Raw genomic sequence first — 24,041 nt, 5'->3', positions numbered from 1 at the left:
TGTACTACCTACTTAAATAATTATGTATTGTAGCCTACATTTAACTGTTTGTACATTTGTAGGCTACTAGATTGTTTACAGATTTATTTATTCTACTATTTTCTATTGCCATCACAGTTACCCATTAGAACAAGAATGTACAAATGTGCACTAACGCTCAGCCAAATCCTATGGGCCATGGAGTAACATGCACCATTATTGAACTCGATTTTTTTGTGTAGAAATGAAGTTTCACGCAAAATTTCAAGTCTATAGATCAGTTAGTTCTCGAGATGTCGTTTCATCGTATTCAGAGACAGACAGACATAAATGAAATTTTCAAGCCCCTGTGAATGATACGCTTTGCTCACGCTCAGGCAAATACTGTGCCCATAGTAAGTATACCTAAGCTTGACTCAAGCATTTCAATTATTTATCTGGCGGCTTTGGAGACCCAGGAGTCAGTTTGGAGGCTCTCTGGTTCGCCACTGGTCTCACGGTTGTATGGTACTTTGGCATTAATCGAGCTATTGTACTTCGCTTAATCTACAATCATGAATTATGTTAGAGAAGAACACGAACAGACTGGTACGATTTCCGACACTGCTGTTGACAATAGCGGAAAATATCACATTAGCAACAACCAGGATAAGATTTGTGAGGTATTCTTCTAAACACTGATATTTTACACAACATCTATCTACGGAGGTAAAAATGATCGACCTCTGTAAAAACATTAGCGATTAGTAAACACAAACAAAGCGATCAATAACATAAAACGCGAAACCTTTTTCGATTATACAGTGTTTCATAGAATCATAGGATGACCAATGGGGAGGGAGTTACCACTTCCGGAAAAATCTGGGAATGTTCCGGACCCCCCCCCCCCAGTCAAGCTATGGCCCGGGGGCAATCCTCGGGATTATTTTTAAATGTTAATAGTATTAACAATTTCTAGTTTGACAGCCTCCGGAGAGTATATTATTCTTATTTTGTGCTTCACAAAAAACTGTTAAATCCTAAGTTAAAATTGAACTTTTCAGAGGTCACTCAATAACACATAAAAATAAAAAACGACGCTTTTTTAAAATGGATTCACAGAGGCCCTGGAAAATGGCTTTATCTTAAGAACTAAAAAACAAATCCTTTACCTTTTACCTTGAGTTTATAGCTTATTAAATGGGCCTCCAGAATATATGCAGTTTTATAGGAAAATGGGCGTGTATTTGTACTACTTAAATAATTATGTATTGTAGCCTACATTTAACTGTTTTAATTTCAAACCATGTTAAATTACCTTAAAAGATAAAATTGAAACAAAAAAAAATAAAATTTTTAGTTAGAAGTCTAAATAAACATTTTTGAAAATATTGCATTTACTATATTCGAATTGTGTTTTCAATAAAACAGAATGATGTTTATTAAAATATTGCCATATAAACCGACATATATTTGTATAGATGATATATTTATTATATATACAACTACACAAATTTTGACATGATGAAATGTGTAATCTATTTTTACCACCGAGAGATTGACGTCCGCGCCTAAAATTGATTGACGGCGTAACGACGCGGCGATGAAAAAACACATAGAAAAGAAAATACTAACTTCTATTTAGATATTATTTACAACGCGCAATCACAGAGTAATAAGGCATATACCTTATTACTCTGTGGCGCAATATTTCGTTACTTTATGCATTTAATTTCTGGCTTTTGTACAAAAAGTACAACACAAACACATGTTAACGATCGGTAAATACGATTTCGTTATAATACAGATATAAATCAACGAGAATTAATCATACTAGTAATAAAAACTTTAATGCCATATTAGATATTCTTTTTGGTTACAGTTTAATACAAATTAATACAGGCATCACTCTTGAGATCTGACAGAGGAGACACGAATATAGACAATATACTGTTGTTAGTACACGTTGCAAATTTAGAAATTCTCCAATCTGGCTTGTCTTACCACGAAGTCTTTTTATTTAGCATTTTCTCAGTAGCAAGTATACTGAACCTTAAAAACGAAACTGAAAATCTTTAGTAAGAAATCTAAATAAAACTTTGGAAAATAATTAGAATGTTGGAATTGTGTTTTCAATAAAACCAAATTGTGTTGAAAAACCAGTCCAGTAAATGTTTATAGACATTTTTAGAGACCATTCCGCGTTCCTTGTAATTCACAAAGCAATATAAGTTTATAACAAGCATAAGTTGTTTAATTGTACAATTAGAAATAACAGATAAAAACTAATATATGCCTATATATTACAGATTAATACATAAGAAGTTGAAGAATTAGTGCACTAAAACTTATTGATAGAGTAAAAACTAACCATGCCATGGACTTGTTGTTGCCTATGGCAACCCTTTGAGGGCAACCTATAAAATTATCAAGAACTTTAAATGATCATCTTTGTCATCAAACCGTGAGGTGGGTGAGTTGAAATTCAACGGGAATATTATACATGATCACCAAGAATTTGTATTAAGATTTTGAATAGAATGTTTGTTCACAATAGCCTTGAGGATCGTTGTTTGGGATCTCGACCACGAGAGTGGTAGAGAATACTTTTCGGTCAGATACCGTCTTAACATTTTCCTCTTTATTAATTTATAATCAAATTAGTTTTATCTTACCAGCGATGGCTTGTTTAAAATTTGAGGTCATAGTTACAATAGTAGTAACTAAAACAACAGAGAATTTAAGTTAAACGTGTATTTAACTCTGCCTCTTGAATTAAAAAAAGTTTCAAGTTTAATATTATTTAGAAAAAATGTGGATGTTATCTAGTCAGATAGGCAATTACAACTTGCATAAAGTTCTCTTCATTTACTCGTTAAGCTACGTTTTCCTAGCTCCGCGACTGGGGCTTTTTGCGCTGGCGTGCTCCGTAACTGACAAAACCACCGGTTCTCTGGTAAACCAATGGAGGTGTCTTCCTAGCTACGCGTTGCGTGCTTAAACCTTAACCGCGCTGCGCGGGTCTTTGCTGCGCGACTGGGAGCACTGCCTCGAGAGCAGTCAATCACGCACCGCGCAGCAGGGCTGACGACTTTTTATTGTTTGTTGAAGTTGATCAGTTTGTGTGCTCAACATGTGCGACAGTCATATTAATAGTTCTAATACTAATAACATTAGTATTAATACTAACTAATTGATCTTGTCTCCGAATATGACATAATATGGAAGATGAGCCATCCCGATTTCAAGAATAACCCGAAAAAAGGGCAAATTTTGGAATGTGATCGGCCAAAAACTTAACAAAAACAGATAAGAAAATAAAAACTATAATTTTCACTCATATTAATAATAATAAAGTATTTTATTTTTCGAAAGTACTATACAGTTACATTACCAGAACAGCAATCAATGCCTTGAGAAAGCATTCATAGTCCATCTTTGCGTGGGAGGGGATTCCAGTACACTTAAAGGTCATAATAGTTCTTAACATAAAGTTACAAAATGTCACACACACATATACACTTTAATGTTAATTTGAACAAATGTAGATGAATCAAATTAATACTTATAGTGAAAAGATGAGATAATGTACAAGTTCTACTGATGGTAATGCAAATCTTTAAATTTGGCGTTTTTAAACCTGTGGTAGTGAACATTAAAATAAATAAACTCTCTTCCCTTAATTACTAAGCTACAAAGTTTACTCACATTACAAAGTTTTTTTCTGATACAGAGGCTTTCATTTTATTTTGAGTAGTAATTTTCCATTAAAGTAATCAGCAATACTGCTTCTTACTTTAAATCCTTCTGCTTTAGCACAGACTCCGACATAAGCCAAAGGGATCATGTTTTGTATAGGAAGTTCGTGCTGCGGATGAGGTCGCTGCTCCTTTGGGGTTGCTTGCAATAAAGTCATCCCTGATCCAGTTATGAAGACAGTAACTTACGAATATGACTAAGTCGACTGTTTCTGGTTTCAAGTTTATTGGTGTGAAAAAAAATTCTGAAAATGTGACATAAAATACCAAATACATTTTACTCAGTTACTCTTCTAGCACAAGTGGCGTAGTTAAAAGTGTCGTTTATGAACATCTACGATTGCTTGTTTGTGCGTGTAGGGTTTCATGACATGATTATCCTGTTTAAATGCTTCATCTCCTACTACAACAAATGGTAGCATAATTTCAGAAGAAGGTAGGTTTTCAGGAGGTGGGAAAATAGTTCCTTCTTGAATCAATTTCCCCATTTTAGACTTATTAAAGAATCCAGCATCTCCTTCTTTGCCGTATGCTCCGACATCGATCAGTACAAAATTGCAGTTTGCGTCACCCATAGCAAACAATACAATGTAGAGAAGTTCTTAAATTTGTGTAAGGGGATCCTGAATGAGCTGGTGCAACTATCCTCACGTGTTTTCCGTTTATTGCAGATATACAATTTGGGAAATCCCAGTTGTCCCAGAATTCTTCGGCTTTCTGTTTCCAATCAATCTCCGATGGTAGTGGCAAATGCACATGTTCTATTTTGTCCTTGACAACTCTCAAAACGCTAGGGACAAACTTGGGAAAATGAAGATTTAGTGACCAGTGATCTAGTTGATGCCACCAAAACAGAAAATCCGGCCGTTAACTTGAGGAAGAAAGATAAAAAACATGAACTGATAGTTGATCTATTGCAGCATAGGAAGGAGAAAAAACAAATTAGTGAAGGGTGTGGAAAAAATGACTGATATGGAAGAAAAGTACTCAAAAGAAAATGAAAATTACTTGTTTTTTAAAAGTATGGCCGCCATTGTGAACAAACTAGACAAGAAAAACCAAGCTATTGCAAGGAGTAAGGTTTTCAGAGTTGTCAGTGATTTGGAACTAGCCAAATATATAGCTCCTTCCTCCGTATCTACCACACCATCCGGGTCCTCTTTAGCCTCTTGGACACCAGCACCGGCCCTCCTTTGAATGTGATCAATTTCGGGACAGTACATCACAGCAGTATGTGTGGATGGGTGATGGGTGATCACCTTTCAATGGTGACGGCAAGTTTAATTTCTGCTGTTATGGGTTCAGTTACCCTATTATACTGCTTCACAGGTATTTCCTCTCTCACCAATCCCTGAAGAGTGAAGAACTGGTCCGTGGCGTGGTGAGTCTAAAATACTCCTTAAATTTTCCCTCATTATCTATTAGGTGTTTCGTTATCAAAAACATTATAAGCACCCACCGTTTAAACAATTCACTACAGGAACCGCGAGAAGAAAGAAGAGTAACAGCAATGTCGACATCCTCGTCCATTTCCTCGTCTGCGAAGAGCAATAACCTTGCCAAAAACATTCCTTCTCCGGTCCATATCAATGAAAACTGTAACATTTTTTTCAGAAGATGAAAACTGAAACGAGGAGAGAGTTTAAGTTGCGCGTTACGCTGCGTTAAAATGACAAATCCTAGGAAAACACTTTTGCGCTGCGCAGTATTTAAGTGCGCTTCAACAAAACACGCTGCGCACTTGGCCTTAATTACGTAGCACGCAGCAAGCAAGCCCAGTCGCGGAGCTAGGAAAAACGTAGCTTTAATAAAATTTGTTTGATTATTCATATTTATTTATATTTTATTACGTAATTGATGTACACAAAATTATTACTCTATTGTGTTAAATAAAACAAATTAAGAATACAAAGTTGTATTTTGAATACAACTTCAATAACTATAAACACAATACAACTATAAAACTTCAATAATACGTCTATAAATAATATAATAAATAACTATAATGTATATTTACAACATCAGTTGTAAAGGGGCAGAGGAATTAATATATTTTGCGTCTCAAGACGCCAAAGTTTTGGATTGAACTCCTTCTCCATTATATTTTTGGATATTTCTTTTCAATGTATAATTCTAAATCAATGTCAGTATTTGTTTACAAATACTTTTGTGGGCTTTAATTACCTTGGTAGCTATCACAGTGTACTATGTATTACCATTACCACTAATAAATAGAGAGAATACTGAATTTGACTGTTTTGATTGAAAATTAAACACATGAAGTCAAAATATTAGTTGCAAAGCAGAATTACACTTTTATTTTATCATTTTACTTGTATTAAACAATATGAAATCATAAATTTTTGTAACATCTTTATGATTAAACGGACAATATGATAGCAAATATTAGAAGGGGGCTTGGGTGGGGTCTGAACAAAGATATAGATATAAAAACCTTGATATAAAAACTCTGAGTTATGTGATAAGAACCCAACATGTAATAGTGAACATCTACCAATATGAAAAAAACTAATAAAGAAGTTATTCAAATATGAAAATAATTCAAGGATAATTGCAAACCCAGCTTGACCTATGAAGTAGTAAACATTCTTAATTGATACTTGGAGAGTAGCACATTCTATTAATTCAGCTTTTATTGGACAACAAATAATCCAGAGATCACATAAGACCAATAGATGGAGCAGTGGGTGTTGCCCGTTGAAGCCGACTCTGGCGTGCGATGCTACAACAATGGCGGCGACCTTGGGATGATTCACCCTAGTGGCGAGCGCTCAGACTGCGTTCGCTGCTGTCTGGCAGGTTTTAGAACATGAGGAAGGAAGATGAAGATCTCGACTATTTCTATGATATTGTAGGAAACACTTCAAATGTAACGACGCATATTGTGGAGTACCTTTCTGGTTTTATAGTAAAGAACGTTAAGAAATAAAATAACCTGTAGCGGGTGCCTACAGCTGTTACAGGCTAATTAACTCAGTAAAATAAGGCAAAATAAAGGATGCAACCCTCGGAATAAAAGATAATAAGCTAAAAAATTTGCATACGACTTTATTTTGATGGTATAAAAACTTACCTCAAAAGTCTCATATAATCACGTGTACGCGACTTAAGATATTTAAGGCCAAACTTCACGAAAATCGGTTTTTTGCAAATATCTCGTTTCCCTTACGCTAAATGACTTTGAATGTGGTTAGAGAAAATTGTAGAACAGAACATTCTCTTCAACTTTTGACTGAAGTAATTTTATGTACGTTTCAACCCTTTTTGAGATACAGCGCAAAGAGTAGGGAACCGCTTACCTGTATATACGATAATGCGAGGTCAGCCAGTAGAATACAATAAATAAATGAGTTATATTGTTAATTATTCACTTAATATTATTATTATTACTTAATACTATTATTATTGTTATTATTACTATTAAATTTTTATTATTATTTATTATTTAATATACCATATTTATAGATATTGTTTTTATACTTTTCTTTTTTTTCTGCGACTTTCATCAGCTACTTGACCACAAAAACATGCAAGATGTTTTAAAATCAAAATACCTCTTCTCGTTTTTTACGAGGTGGACTTTTTTCAGTTGGAGTTTCATCGTATTCTGCACGTCGCTTTTGATGGAGCAATTGAATTTTTACTTATATAACACTTTTCGACAATCAACATGTACCTTCACAGAAGTCAAAGTATTTAAATAATTTATATGACCGTTATTTCTGTCAATACTTTGCAGTTTTTAATGTTTGTAAGCCACGCACAACACTCACAGAAGCACTTTCTGATATTAATGTATTACAAATAAAAACAACAATCAGCCATTTCAATTAAAAGATACACTCAAAATCGTACGTCTGTTAATTGCTAAGATGTCGTTTTCAACTAACGGATAAAATAAATTTTTATCGGTATAGAAATACTTACACAGAGAAATATCCTACATTCCTATTCATCAAGTAAACTATCTCACCACCACTACTGTACTTATACATAGAAATTCCCAAACTCATTCGTTACGGTGGTGTAGAAAGTAAAAAAAAACCGGTCATATATAACATGGAGCATCTGCTACAGCTTCGCAGAAACAGCAAACGTCGAACGAGAGATCTATATTTCGAGATATAATATTCATAGTAATATAGTGATATGGACGAAAAGTATTTCTTTTAATATTGTATGTTTGGTAAAAATAAAATAAGTATTATTTAGAGAATATATAATTTATAATTAATATCTATAAATATGGTATATTAAATAATAATAAAAATTGAATAATAATAATACATAACAATGATAATAGTATTGAGAAATCTTTATTTATTGCATCCTTATTTTACCTGACTAAATGAGGAAAACGCAATACCGCAAACAGTTTGATAAGTTGTAAAAAACCGAGGAGGACTTTTACAACCTTCTGAAGGTGTTGTGAAAACTTTGTTTGTTATGTGAAAACAGAAGTAAAGTTGCGTATTAATAAAAGCGACGTGACAACTGTGAAAAAAACTATATGGACAGAATGGTAAATTCAGTGTACGAAAGTGTATCGGTGTAAATCTGTTCCCAGGAGGGCATTGTTTTGAACAAGATCCTGGGGTAAATCACCTTATATTAGTTTAAAAAGCTATTTGTAAACAATACTTCAAAGTTGCGACTACATCACCACTGCAAAAATGTCAGTGCCTCATTACACAAAAGCAGAATACGCAGTCATTTATTAAAAAAACATTTTTAGGACAGTAGAGAGGTACGTTTTATTAGAAGCTTTGGATATTTATGTTTCTAATTTTCATATTGTAATTTCCATTATATTAAATACATTATTTATAAAACATAATAAGCCTATGTCTAGTAGTTTACTTTATTGTACCTTATATTGCCTCAAGTTTAGTTAATATTTAATTGCACTAAATGACAGTTTCTATTTAAATAAAATGATAAGCGAATGCCTTATAAATTTTGGGGTTTAAAAATGTTTAACCATATTAAAAATAATTAATTACATTTAAATGAATTTTAAATTTAACGATATGTTGAGTTTTAATTTAAGAGCCGAGAGCGGCCTGGAGTGTTGGCGATCTGTTTTAGGTCGGGCGATGCGGTCAGGGGTTTCGCCTATACTTCTGCCGATAATATCAGGAAAACGACTGGTCTTAGAAAAAAAAGTTTCGAATGAAAAAAATAATTCAAACTCTTTATCTCAAACTTTCCCACTTACAAAACTTGCCTGTCCTAAAAAACAAAAAAATCCTCACAGACCGACTTTTTCATGTTACGATTTCAAATGTGTATAAAACTTTTATAGTTTTTTGCTCATTAAAATTATATAGAGATCAAAACTAGTAATTTGAGTTGCGCCATTGGAATCGGTGTTTTATGAGATATACGTACACCAAATTTGAACATTTTGGCTTAATCCTATGTGGGCTAGGTGGCGATTTATTTATGCGCGCGCACTGCAATTTTAAGCTTCTCTGGACGGCGTTTGGCGTTTCTAGATGCTCTCAAGATGGCCGCCGCTGGCTTCAACACCAGTAATGTTGTAGGAATAAGAGTGCTCCATCTATTGGTTCTTATGTGATCGCTGAAATAATCTTACGATAATTTTAATAGCAAAATCAATTTATAAATAGATGTGCAACACAAAGTCTATTGAATTGATATTTAAAAATAGTGCACTGTTGGTGCATCTTTAAAGTGGTTTATTTTTTATTGTGATGCCTAAAACATTATTATCTTATACAAAATTTGGTAATTTCAGGTATAATATTTTATATATCATACGTTTACTGTTATTCTTTGCTTGTATAATATTTTTATCCTTTTTGAGAACAACATTTGTCGAAATATTTATAGATTATATGAGGTCTTTTTCTTTTATTGTTTTATATATTAATTCAAAATTGTCCATTTTGTATTAACTAACGCTTTTGAAAAGTGGTGTGTGACATTATATTCTAATAATAAATACTTATACATTTAAAATGATATGCATATTGACCTAGTACCTGAGTTTAAAATTTTCATGACACTTCCCATCCATTAATTAATTAATTTTCCTATCCTCCCAATGTAGACGTGTGATGGTTATTGCATAAAAATGAGCTAAAACAGCTGGATAATAGTCTGCAAAGTTTGTAAATCTTATATGTTATGGTTTAAAAAAATATTAAGGTGTTTCCAGACAATTTACACACCCTGGTTGTCCTTTACCTTTGTATATATATTTCTTGTATTCGTGTGTATGTGACTGAACTCCTCCTAAACGACTGAACTGATTTTGATGAAAATTTTTTGTGTATGTTGAAGGGGATTCGAGAATGGTTTAGATTCACAATTTTGTCCTATGTAAATAGTCTATTTAGTTACATTTTTATTTATAAATTGTTGTTGATATTGGAGTGTTTTACATTGGATCCGGCAGATTACGCTATGACATGTAATATAAATTGAACTGATACTTAACAGCTGTTAACACTTTTAGCTGAAGTTCATCAAAAAAGGCAGAAACATTTGTTTACATTGAAATTTTAGTAACTACCTGCTTGATCAGTAGTGTAATGCAGATTGCAGAGATTAAGTTATTATCTAATTTTAAATTTTTATTGCGCTAATGAAATAAAGCTGTGAATGTTTGCACATAAAGTAATTGAATCTGGTTAGCTCCTTTAACATTGTGTCTGGCATTTTTACTGTAGTTATTGAAAAGCAAATGGGGATATTATACATATTTTATTGATTGGTAAAAATATCAAAATCACTTAATCACCAAAATTTAACCTAAGTTGAATTCTGAAACCAACATTTCAGACCATTGTTTTGGTTAGTGCAACAGCATAAATCAATTGTGGAACTGTAAATAGATTAGACCGGGGGTGAATTTAACAACCAGAACAGACTCATATTGACCACAGCAACTTTTTAGTTGGACGATACACTTTCGTCATTGGGATAAAAAGGCGAATACGAATACGAATCTTATAAAAACTGTTTCACTTCACGACTTCAGGACCCCAAAACACTGTTCTTTAAACTTAAATCTAAAATGGATCAGGAGATTGGAATAGATTAGAGTGACTATCGATTATCTCAGGAGTGTTTATTATGCCATAGATAAAGAATACATGAATATAATGTCCGAGTTTTCAACAGGAAAATGCGTGCGAAGCCGCGGGTAACTTCTACTATTTGTATATGAATTGTTGATCACGGGTTTAATGAAATTTATATGATCAAATTTACCTACCTAAGTCAACTTTCCTAAATTATGTACGTTAATCTAATTTATCAAGAGATTGTCAAGCTGTTTTTCTGTGTGTGAGAGGACAAGAGTTTGCATCAACACTCCCACAGAATGTGTGGCAATAAATTTGTTTCTGAGGTGATATGTTTATTGGGTTTATCTAGTTTCCAGATAATCCTTGCTAGTAAATTTCACCTGAGAGGCATTTGAAGTATCATTGCACATGTCGCTGCATTCTACCACTAATCTCTCCACCCAGTGTGGAACTAATGAATATTATCTCTGTTTGATATTAAAGCCTATTTAAAGCCTCTGTTGGAGACAGTTTGGGCAGTAAATGGGTTCTGACTCAGACTTTATGGCCGGACAAAATATTGAAATTTAGAAACCAATATTTGATTAGTGTGCCTAATTAGAAACATATTATTATTATTATTAAGTTAGGTACGCTTTAGTAGGTTACAGCTTTCTACCAGCTGCCATCTCTGTTACAGAAGCATTTTTTTAATCGAATAGAAATTATCATTGCATTGTTTTATATATATATATATACATATATATATATATACATTTCTAGTTTTGATGATAACTGTTTTCCAGATATGGATGAATTTAGAAGTAAATCTGCTCTATTTATATTTTTTTGTTCTGCTTAAATAGTTAAGAGAGTTGAAGTACCATAGACAAACTATTTTCCACGTGTTCAAAAAAGTAACTATATTACCCCCATACCACTTGGACTCACTTGTTTTTTACTAGAAACACAAAACATAGCAACGATGTACAGCAGTGTTTCCCTGGACTTTTGGACTCAAGGCTCCCTTTAGGTTCAAACTACTTTCCGCGGCGCCCCACCCCTCAGCTCATCTCAATAGAGTCGATGAAGGATAACAATTAAATATTGTGACTTTATAGTTCACATAATAATTAATTCACATTGGTAAAATATTTGAAAGTATGCTTATTGTAGATTAACCATAGTAAAAATATCAAATAAAAACCGTGTTTTTAATAAATTATGTAAAACTAAACACTATTCACTATTACTGATTTAAAAAAAGAACACTATTATTATATTATTATAGGACTTGAAGTAGCAGAAGTAAATTTTATAGAGGGAAGTAAGTACAGTACAAAGCGTTAACATTTAAAATTTTGTTTTAATAACTCTCACAGTTTAACCATTTAGATTATATATACTCAAATTCATCACAATTTCGTAATATTCGTTTTTTAAAACTTCACACAAACCAATTGGACATAATTTACTAAAAGTCTATGCGAAGGAAGAGTATTTTTGCTTTAATTAGTACATGAAAATCTGGACTCATGTTCAAAACTGAAACACACACTTCTTTTTCAGTTTTTAAGTTTGGTATGTATTTTTGATTTGATGACTGCCACAGCTGAGAAGCCAAGGTTTACAAAGGTAGGAAGTAGAAAAAGGTATCATCACAAGCAACGCTTTCCTGGCAATTTGTGGGTTCACTTTCTTCAACGCTACACTAAAGCTCTAGCAAATAATTCGTTTTAAATCCTGTCTTTAATGTAGTATCTATTTGAGATTAAACCAGTTATTTACTTTCTTCAACGTTTAGATGCATTTCTTTGTTAATTAGATTTGATGTTTACATTATAGAATTGATATCGTTGATAGGGAGATATTCATCAAAATACACTCAGTTTGAAAATATCTTTTTCCAATTAACTGTTTCAAGGCGGAAAATCGAGTGTATTCACCCTTAGCCATGATAGCCTTCCGCAAATCGAGTTTCTTTTTAAAACCTTGTACTTTGTCAGATATTTTTGGATATTTGTGCTCTTTTCTTGTAATTACTTACTTAATATGTTCAACTTTTTAAACAATTCAATAAGAAAAGCTATCATTGACATAAAGTTTGTATCTATAAATTGATTGGCATCTCACCAAAACACTATTCATGCAATGATGTAGCCATCTCTTTTTTTATACAGAATTGTTTTAATACAAAAGTAATTTTAAGTAATTTATGGAGCTGTGGGTATATTAATGATAATTAAATAATGCTATATGAAATTATAAATATAGTCTAGCATGGAGGCAATAATAAATATATGATATTTTCTTAATCACTGTCGCTCAACCGCGGTGCCCCTTGCAGAATTTCAAGTTGCCCCAGGGCGCTGCAGCGCACACTTTGGGAAGCACTGACATAAATCATGAAATTACAATGCCTTCTAACATGTTTAATCAGTATCATACATTTTATCTTAATTTACAGTACCTCTATATTATGTCTTTTAATTTGTATCTATGCACACAGGTCTACTGACAGCAATTAACTGCTACAATGTGAAGTGGGCAACTCGTGTGCAGGACGTGTTTCACTGCCACTAAGATCCTAGCGCTGGTTGTGATCGTGTTGGCTGGTCTGTGGACTCTGGTGCGAGGGGAGACCAGCAACATCAGCACTGGCTTCGAGGGTACAAGATATGAGCCTGGACACATTGCCTTGTCTTTCTACTCAGGCCTCTTCTCTTACGCAGGATGGTAAAAATGTAATTTTACTTTTTTAATATCTAGATTTTTAGCCATTACTTAGTTTTTCAATCTTGAATTTTTAATTATTTTTATTCAAGTTCAAGATTGAATAAAATGTAACATTTTATCAAATGTAATTGGCTAAAGCATTAGTGAAGCCTGGCACTCCAGGAGTTGAAACAATTTAATTTCTGTTTCTCTGTCCACACGATATCTCAAAAACTTTAAATTTTGCTTGATGCTTCTTTTCTACACAGCCAACATCGAGTTCAGTGATGCTCCATGTCACTCTATGCAATTTTGCTGAGCGTTAGCGAACCATGTTCTTGTGGGTAGTTATGTTGGTAACGAGAAAATAGAGATGTAATTTTAAGAGATTGGATGTTATACTCCAAAACAACTGAGAAAATTATTGTACTCCTTATTGTTTGTCTCAACCAGCTAATACATGAATTAGTTTATCCTCAGGTTTTAATGACTGGAAGCACAGTTATGCATGAGTGAAATATCACAAACAGTCTCATGACCACATACGTAATATGCTTATATATATCATTAGGTAAAAAGAACTAATGCAAGTGGGCAAAATTTTATGTACATAGTCTCAGGAAGAATTTAGCTATTGACAAAGTGTAATATCAAGAATAGTTCCTATAATTAGATTTTTTGCTGTTAAAGGATTACTATTTCAAGGAGATAAGGAAATGTTGGGATCGACCTCAAATGGGTTGTATCGTGGATTGCTAGAGTTTATTAGTGAATATGACCTTTTCCTTGCCCAGCACATACAGGGAAAGAATGGTAACAAAGGTCAACCACTTCATACCTATGTTCTCAAACCTGCAATGAGTTTATTGGAATTATGGGAAATCTTGTGATAAAAATCATAGTTAAAGAGGTCAAAGAAATGAGATACTCTCTCTAATTGTGGATTCAACTCCTGATTGTTTTCACTCTGACCAATTAGCTATTGCTTTGTGATATGTATCCGAGAAAGAATGTAAGCCTGTAAAGCGGCTTATCAAACTTCGTGTGTGTGTGTGTGTGTGTGTGTTTTAACACTGCATTAATTTTGCTTTATAGAGACACCTGAGATTGGGCAACAGGTTTTCATATGATCACCAGACCAAATTAAAATCCAACAAGAAGCTGTAAGCAATATTTCAGCTTTATTCTTTATATTAGCATCCTTTCTTTGATCAGAACCATACAGTCATTTTAAATAAAGCAGAATTATATATTTTGTTACTTTCTTTTGAGTTAAATTAATGCTTTAAAATTAGAACACTATTTTTATCAGAACCCATCTTTGTTCTATAATCTAAATAATTCCTGATTTTATATATTATATTCCCTTTCAAAAAAGTTCAAACAAATTTTGTTATAGTTATATTAAATGATTATTTATTATTGAAAGACTTTTAAAACGCATTCAATGTTTTGATTTGTTTCAGGAATTACCTGAACTTTGTAACTGAAGAATTGAAGAACCCTTTCAAGTAAGTATTCATCATCTGGTTTCAAAGCAAATATAGTATTACAAGGCAAAATTAAACAATAAAGACAAATTAACCCTCCAAGTGAATCAAGAATCTTTATTGTCGTCCCACAATGGTTGTAATGACAGAGTCCTTACCGAACCTAAGGTCGAAAGATTAAGTTGTACATATATACATTATACAATGACCATATAAAACAGTACATACTAGTCACTTATGGTGGGAAGTACAAGTCAAAGAATTAAATTCAAATAAATTAAACTATAATTATCTAAAGGATAAAATTGTCTATGCTACACTGTAACATTTCCTCCTCACTATAAAATTTTTTGTGTTTGCCATTTCATTACCGCATTCATGAATTTTTTATAGGTAGCATATTTTGCAGTCATAGGGAGCTTGTCAAACAGTTTAATATAAATGTGTGTATGTATGCTGAGCTTTATTTAGCATGGTAAGTCAATAAGGTCTCGACATCCAGTGCGTCTCAAAGTTTATACAATTTTTAGTTTTCTTTAACCAACATATAGCTTTGTAAAATAAAATTGCAAGAAACAGTGAGCATATTTTGCTTTGCAAAAATTTGCTTATAAGTGCAAAAGACTCTCTTTTGGCATAACAATTCTTCTTTAGCTCCACTTGAATTTCCTCAGAGTCCATACACAAGGTGTGAGTGGAACAATGCAAAGTATGTTTTCATCATCAAGCTAGCTAGAGCTGGTTCAAGTTTTAAGTTTTTTTTTAAGGGGAGTCGGGTGTCCCTATCCTTACAATGTTAAATTGACTGTCTTTGATGTACCTTTTTCAAATAAGTACAAATACAACAACTCTAATTTTTATTTTAAATGAAAGCCTACTCCTTTCTCTATCATTTACATGGATGGTTTACTGTTTAAGTTAATATTGGTATTTTTATGATTTTTTTTTAAATTGACTTTTGAATCTATTGTAAATTAGTTTTTTAATTCTCTAAAAAATAAAATAAAATAGTTGCAAAAAATATTCTCCATACAAATTAAAGAGGACAATGAGCTAAACAGAAATAAACAAAAAATCATTCAGATATCTCATGTGGTTCCTGAGAAAAGGTACATTAAAGCTGAAAAATGTTAACTTCTGGAAAACGCAAAAAACGTGTAGGGCTAGAAATACTAGGTTCACAATTAGGTATGCTGGGCCTACGACTAACTTCACAAGTAGAGTTGTTTATACTGTCCTCCACTTCTTCTAGCATAACTACATGACATTTTGGTGTACCAATAAAACACCCTTTTACGCTTCTTGAATACTTTACCGACTGCTCTAGGCGTTTTTGTTGAGCGAAACTTGTTGAGCAAGCGCAACTTCAAAAATCTAGAACTAAAAAAGTAATGGTCATAAATGAATGAAGTTTTCAGTAAAATACACAGTAGTAATTCAGGAATATTAAAAAAAATAATCTGGAAAATGATTTTTTTTTTTAATTTTTAGTCACCTGACACCCCGTAACAGAAATATAACTCTAGACTTGGTACGGTGTCTCCAGGTAAGCTTTGAGTCTAGATTAATTACATGTACATAGCTTGACTGATTTAGTTACATAACTTGTGCTTAGGCTAAAGATAATGGTTTCTGTGTAATCTTTATTGACACAGGACATTGGCAGTGAACCAGAGGTTGGATCTTTCTCTCATATAGCTAATCACAGCTGAAATAATTTCAGGGAGTAAGTTAGAGTACATCAATGTAATGTCATCAGCGTAGAGTACACTTTTATTAGACACAATGTTTGGAAAGTCATTGATAACGATAGTGAATGAGAAAGGACGAGCCACGACTTGGAACCTGCCCACAACCTATTAAGGATCGGACTTCTGTTCACCTATTTTAACAAACTGGTACTGTTTGGATATATAAGAAATTATAAGAGATAATTTGTTACACTGAATGCCACAATAATTAATTTTTTAACCAGTTCTTGGTGAGGCACAGTTTCAAAAGCCTTACTTACGTCCAATAACAAAGTGCTAACTTCTTCATTTTCAAAACTTATCTTAGTTACAATCAACTATTATTTGTGATAAATGTTACGTGACTATTATTATTTAATAATAACAGTTGCCTATGTAGTAATAGAGGATAGTGTAAAATTTCAAATATATTTGATATTGTATATACAAAAAATGAAGCTGTATGCAAAATTTAAATTTCATAGCTTAATTCATTTTCAGGATATCCTGTGGATAGACACAAGACTTAGATAGACACAAGACTTAGATAGACAGAAGACTTAGATAGACACAAGACTTAGATAGACACAAGACTTAGATAGACAGAAGAGAAATTTTGCAAGCTTCCTCTCTTCCCCAAGTTATAAACATCACTAACTTTTAACTAATAAAGTATAAGTTTTGTGTCTGAATTAACAGTTCTGGATAGATTTTTACTGTAGTCTCCAGGTTGGATATGATAACATGTGTTACTCTGGCAGTGGCTAATTGCTCAAGGGACTTTGTACCATTCATTATTAAGGTTATAGGAAGCAGCTGATAAGTACATTCTCTGACAAGACACCTCCAGGTTCTTATTCATCTCATGTACTGTATAAGAGGTCAAATGATAAAAAGTGAGTTTTTAGAATAAGCTGTGTGTATACCTTCACTATTAATTATTACGCTAAAAGATGACCATAACCTCAATTTAGACTTCCCTAACCAGCTATGATGTACAGTTTCATTTAATATGTTTTACATAAATACTATTTAGGCGAGATTGGCCAGCATCTGGCTCATAGGAACAGAAATTCCCCTTTCAGAGCCTTAAAATATCTTTGAAGTGTTTTAAACAATGCAACATCAGATAAAATTACTTATTTATTTCTAACCCAGCAACTTGTATGCATATGTTCCAGAAACCTACCCAAGGCGATATGTATCTCACTGCCTATGGTAACGTTTATATATGTCCTGGTTAATATCTCTTACTACGTGGTTCTCACCAAAGAAGAGCTTCTCTCCTCAGACGCTGTGGCTGTGGTGAGTTATAAATTTAAGTTAAGAATTTCTTTTATTATGTTGCTCTTCAGGTAAATAATCTAAATTTTGGGGATGAATAAAAGGAAGAAGTCCAGAATAGAAAATCTTAAATATATTATATAATGAATCCACTAAAATGTTAATAACTATTGTTGTATTTTTTGCTACTAAAAAACAGTTTTCCTTTCAAAAATGCAGTACACACCAATACTTTTCGATTTTCTTCATAACAATTTGAAAAAATTTGATTTATACTATAAAATTAAACTCCATGAAGAAAATAAAGCTTTAATCTAGTCAATAAACAGCTCAGTTTTCTTATTACAGACATTCGGAGACAAGCTTCTGGGATGGATGTCTTGGACAATGCCATTTTTTGTGGCATGTTCTACTTTTGGGGCTCTGAACGGAGCTATCTTCGCTTCGGCTCGACTTTTTTTTGTAGGAGCAAGGGAAGGCCATCTGCCCAAGGCTATTGCTCTGATCAACTACGAACGCTATACTCCAGTGCCTTCATTAGTGTTTTTAGTAAGTGTTGTCAAAAGATATTATCCTATATAACTTGGTCACATTTAAAAATATTAAATTTATGTGAAAATCCAAAAATAAAATATAAAATAAAAAGTAGGTTGTTATTACATATATTAGCATTAAGAACTTTGTTTTAATAAATTATAGCGATGATGAAGCTCCAGATTAAAACCTTTTATTTAACAAAATTCTTTAACATTTTTTTACCAAAAACTTAAAGATGCTTAATTTTATGTTTTTGTTTCAGTGCATCGTAACCCTCGTGCTACTTGTTATCAAGGATGTTTATGTTCTCATAAATTACGTCAGCTTCGTTGAATCTCTCTTCACCTTGTTCTCTGTATCAGGACTTCTGTGGTTGAGGCTCAAGAGGCCAAATGCTAAACGACCAATTAAAGTAAGTCAAATTAAATAGCTTTAAAAATATCTTTCCTGACTAGTCTCTTATTATCAAATAACTGGTTAATAAGTTGTTTTCTAAAAGATTAACTGAATTTGATCAAAGCAAACATTACGGTAATCTTATATCTCTGTATACAAAAGGAAAAGCCCTCACTCACTCATTAATTCTCCAACTTTCCAATATTCCAAAAAGTTGAAATTTGGTCCATGTATGACCTTATGACTTAAATACAAAAATTAAAGCATTTTCAAACAGATCAAACGTTTATGGAGGTTGAAATACCTAGAACAACTATATTTAGTTTCTCAACTACTTGATATCCTAGAAAGATGAAATTCTACAACAATGCTCTCAACAGACAAATGAAATGAAAAAATGTCTTTATTGGAGGCGAAATTAGGACTATAAAGTCCTCTCTACCTCTCTAATTGGTCCATGTTGACGGCGATAAGTTTTAGGGTAACGCTACTTAAATAATCAGTTAGTGGCAATGTTTGAATGTAAAAATTCCTGTATAGGTCAAATATTAAAAATATACCGGTTTATCTATAGTATTTCATAATTAGTGTTAAACGTAAAATAACAATTTTAATTTTCTTAATATTAATTTTATTTTATATTTATTACCAACCATATTATTTTAAGCGAGAAACTTATGAAATAACTTGAAACTTTTGCCTTCGAAATCTGATGCTGCTTTAACCCTGGTGGTGCTTGGGTATTCAGGTGAGGAGGAATTTTGATCATACAAATGATAGATTTGTAATGATAAATCACCCATTGGGGATGAAATGGGGTTGGAACTACTATATTTTGTTTTCCATTTTCAAATGTCGTAGAGAGACGAAACTTGATGCACGCCCCATGACATAAATACAAAATTGAAAAATTTTTAAATATCAAACATTTACAGGCTACATTTTTTTTTGTTTTAAAACTTTCTTAAGTCCGGGAAAGATAAAATTTTAGACACATATTCCTCAAACCCTCATAGACTAACAATATCATTTTCCTGAAGATCAACTACCTATAAATGAGCAGATCTATTAGGCCAAATCAATATATATTTTCTTAATTGGGGCAACAATGCAACACTATTATGGTACCAATTACCATATAGTAGATGCCAATTACCGCAAGAAGATGCTTTTTGACTGAAGAAGACTTGAGAAATATGTATGTATATATTTTCTTAGTAGAAGCAAAAATGCAAACGTTACTATGGCACCAAGAATAATTCTTGTTTGTTATTGACGATGGAAGGTTTAAAAGAATAACAAGATTTTGGACATTTGCCATCGTTATACCTTTTCTAACATATAATGATGGTAAATGTCCAAAATCCTGTTACCAGGAATGAATTAGATCTGAAGAAGATTTCAAGGGCCGGAAGTAGACACTTTTATACTAAATTAGGCACCTCAGATCGAGTATGTGTGTATTTTTATAATTGTAGAAACAAGGAATACTCGATCACGGCATGTTTGTAATAACCGTAAATTATTGTTATCTAACTAAGGCTAATAGGGTTTTCTAGTCATGTATTAACTTGACTGAGATCTTATCTGTCAGGGAGACGACAGTGTGTAAAAGTTGATGATATGACTTCGGACTGGAAAATTGTTACTTGTGGGGTGCCACAGGGATCGATTCTTGGTCCTTTATTATTCGTACTGTAAGTGAACGACATTCATTCTGTACTTAAACATAGCTCATATCACATGTATGCTGATGACCTTCAAATCTATTCACACTTTAAAATTGACTCCATTAATGAGTGTATCACCAAAATAAATAGTGACATTAAAAACATTGTTATGTGTTCCAAAAATCACGGCCTGAGGCTAAACCATACAAAAACGAAACCAATCATTATTTGTCACTCTCGTTTACAAAATTCAATAAACTTCAATACTATTGAAAAGTTAACTGTAAATGGTAACACTATGCCGTACTACGACAAGGTAAAGGATCTGGGTTTGACTATAAACTCGACTTTGACTTGGATTGACGCTGTTGTGGAGATTTGTAAACGGGTTTCCGCATCTATTCACTCACTCAAACGTTTACAATGATTTTTACCAGAACATATCAAGCTGCTCTTGACTAAATCACTTGTACTTCCACATTTCAATTACTGTAACTCCGTGATTAATGATATGACAGTAGTACTTAGTGAGAAGCTGCAAAGAACTCAAAATTATTGTATACGTTACGTTTATGGTGTGAGACGGGAGCAGCACATCACACCTTACTATATTCAGTCAAATATTCTAAAATTAAAAGATCAAAGCTCCATCAAAATTTTGAAACTAGTTCATTCAGTATTAAAATTTGGTTTTCAAAGATATTTTTCTGAATATTTTAAATCTGTGTCTCATGTAGGTGTAAGAAGCACTCGTCTGGCTCATACATTTTGAGAATACCTCAGCACAGGACTGTAGTGTTTGATAAGTCCTTTCATGTAATGGCTTGTAGGTTGTGGAAAGCCCTTCCCCAAACAATTACTTCCATCGATAGCTGTTCCCGGTTTGTGGTGAAATTGAAAGATATCTATCTTAAGCGTTTAGCCGAGGCAGGTCCGGTCTGAGATGATGTGGGTGTGACACTGACAGAGGGTTGAATATGAGATTGTGTGTTATAAAAGTTAAAGGATTCATTACCAATAACTACTTTAGTTTTATGTATATATTAACAGTATAATTTTATTTCATATGTTTTAAGAATTACAAAAGTGGTTAACTTATTAAATTGGAATTTTATCATGTTAAAATATTATACTCATTTCACCACATTGTTTAAATGTAATTATTTCTTTAATTTTGTATTTTTAAGGTAATACTTCATTAATGTTTTACATTTTATGTTGTCGCAGGTTAAGTGTAAGAAAGGGCCATGCGGCCCTAACTTTGCCTGTATAAATAAAGAATTTTTTATTTCATTTTTCAATTGATCCAAACCAAAAATGTTTCTGTACATGCTAAACCTGAAATAAGAGACAGTGGAAATTTTTGACACTTCTTAACCTTTTGAACTAGACAGCAACATACACTGAAATAATATGTTCCATAAACATGTCTCCTACCAATTAAAAATTATTATATGGGTCCATCGTATGTGCTTACACTAAGATTGCTACAGACTTAATATTATTTCACATTGATGCCCTTAATATATTGTGTTACTGAAATTGTTGAAGGTTTCGAGATAAATTTGTGTATTTCATTGGTAGTCATAAAAACTGTTTCACTCTCAGACTTCAGGACCTCAAACCATTGCTCTTTAAACTTAAATTTTAGTTGTTCTGAAAGTGATTTGGAGATTGGAATATCTTCCAGTGTCATTCAATTATTTTCAGGAGTGATTATTATTCCATTATAAATGATATAGATATGACATACCTGTTATTCAATAAGAAATTTCATGCAAAGCCAGGGGTAAAAACTGCTAGTTACTCTATAAAACTTCAGAAACTTTATAAAATATAAAACAACGATAATCATGTTGAAATGAAACGAAATTAAAAGTAATCCTGATAAACAATTCAGTTAATAAAAATTATCATCAGCTGACATGAATTTTTATGTCAATAAATGCCACTTGAAGGTCTCCTATCACCTGAAGCAAAAGAAAGGTTTTGCGGTTATGAAATATTTTGATTTGAATTTAATATAAATTTATTACTACAATTTAATAGCCCTATGAATTAGTATGTGATTGATAGTAGGTTTTATAGCATATAATACCCTCAGTTTTCTTCCTTTCTCGAAATTTTTAACCTCTTCATTATGATTCAGTTGCTATCTGTTTGTAGCACCAGTTGTATGGTCATAGAATATTGCAAAAATGCCTGGTAAAAAATAACATTGTACAACACCATGGTTTTTGGTACATTGGATCATAAAATCCCTGATGTTAATTCATTGTGTATATAATATTATGTTTTACTGAATGTACTTTTGACTATTCTAAAAATAAATTTAAAAATTTGTATTATTTATCTTCCCAATTTCCTTTAATTTCTCCAATATCTCTTGTTTCTTAAATTTCAACCCGTCGTGAAATCTTTGTGGTATTTTTCATTCTTTGGTTTAAAATGATTCTACAAGTTAGCTATACCAAATATACAGAAATTTAAATCATACAACATGAAAAACCTAAGAATTTTTATTCATTACTTGAATGTAGTCCTCAAGTTTCAAAGCAAGTACAGGATTGGTTATTAGTATATTGATATTATTTTACACCCATATTATTGTAAAAAAGTTAAGGCAAGTGATTGAGGATTTTGTTACTTGGTGGATATTCTTAAATATTATGATACGAATGAATTTGTATTTTTGTTTTCAGGTGAACATCTTGTTACCAATAATATTCTTTATAATCTGTGCCTTCCTGGTAGTCCTGCCTTGCTATGTAAGGCCGTGGGAGGTTGGTGTTGGTGTAGTCATTATTCTATCCGGCATTCCTGTTTATTTCATCTTTATACAGTGGAAGAATAAGCCTAGATGGCTTGAAAACTTGGCAGGTAAGAGTTGTTGTTGAGTAACAGAGCGTACACGCATGCTTTGCAATTCTATATTGTACATGTTTTTCTTTGTAAAATGTATAAATGCCTAGGAAAAGTTAAGCATCTATTTCAAAAGTATTTAACAACATGAGTATTTTTCTAACCAAGTGTCTGAAAAGTATAATTTGATTTCAAATTGCTCAAACAAATGGTTAAATTTAAAAGTACAAAATATTTAAAGCTAATGAGGTGAGAGAAATTTTGATGTGTGTTTTTAATACATTATGGAACAGTATCATTCATGAAAACTGGAATTGATTTTTTGGTATGTCGTACATGCGATTATATAAGCTGAACCTGTAATGTGCCGTGTATGTACATTACTAAACTTTGGCCAAGTCAGCTTAAACAAACCAATGATAGTATGCATTTCCTGAAGCCTCTTCAGCTCCAACTATTTTCACCATGTGAATATTGTTGAAGAAGAGAAAGTAGAACGCAAATAAAAAAAAAAAACATTAAATTTCCATTACTTTATGTTCAATTTAACACAGAACTTGTCACTTACTTTTTAATCAAAAGC

The 24,041-nt window shown here is 32.4% G+C and overlaps 1 protein-coding gene across 1 annotated transcript in view; it reads left to right on the top strand.

Moving 5' to 3' along the window:
• LOC124365057 (Y+L amino acid transporter 2-like) overlaps positions 1-24,041 on the top strand; it is a 61,578-nt gene that overhangs the window by 34,077 nt on the left and 3,460 nt on the right. Inside the window, 7 exon segments of the mRNA XM_046820974.1 lie at positions 13,284-13,342; positions 13,344-13,510; positions 14,956-15,000; positions 17,891-18,014; positions 18,342-18,542; positions 18,793-18,942; positions 23,299-23,476. Of these exon segments, the coding sequence (XP_046676930.1) occupies positions 13,284-13,342; positions 13,344-13,510; positions 14,956-15,000; positions 17,891-18,014; positions 18,342-18,542; positions 18,793-18,942; positions 23,299-23,476 (924 nt within the window).

Source organism: Homalodisca vitripennis, chromosome 6, assembly GCF_021130785.1.
Source record: "Homalodisca vitripennis isolate AUS2020 chromosome 6, UT_GWSS_2.1, whole genome shotgun sequence".
In the NCBI taxonomy this organism is placed as follows: Eukaryota; Metazoa; Arthropoda; class Insecta; order Hemiptera; family Cicadellidae; genus Homalodisca; species Homalodisca vitripennis.
This window is presented reverse-complemented; position numbering and strand designations above follow the sequence as displayed.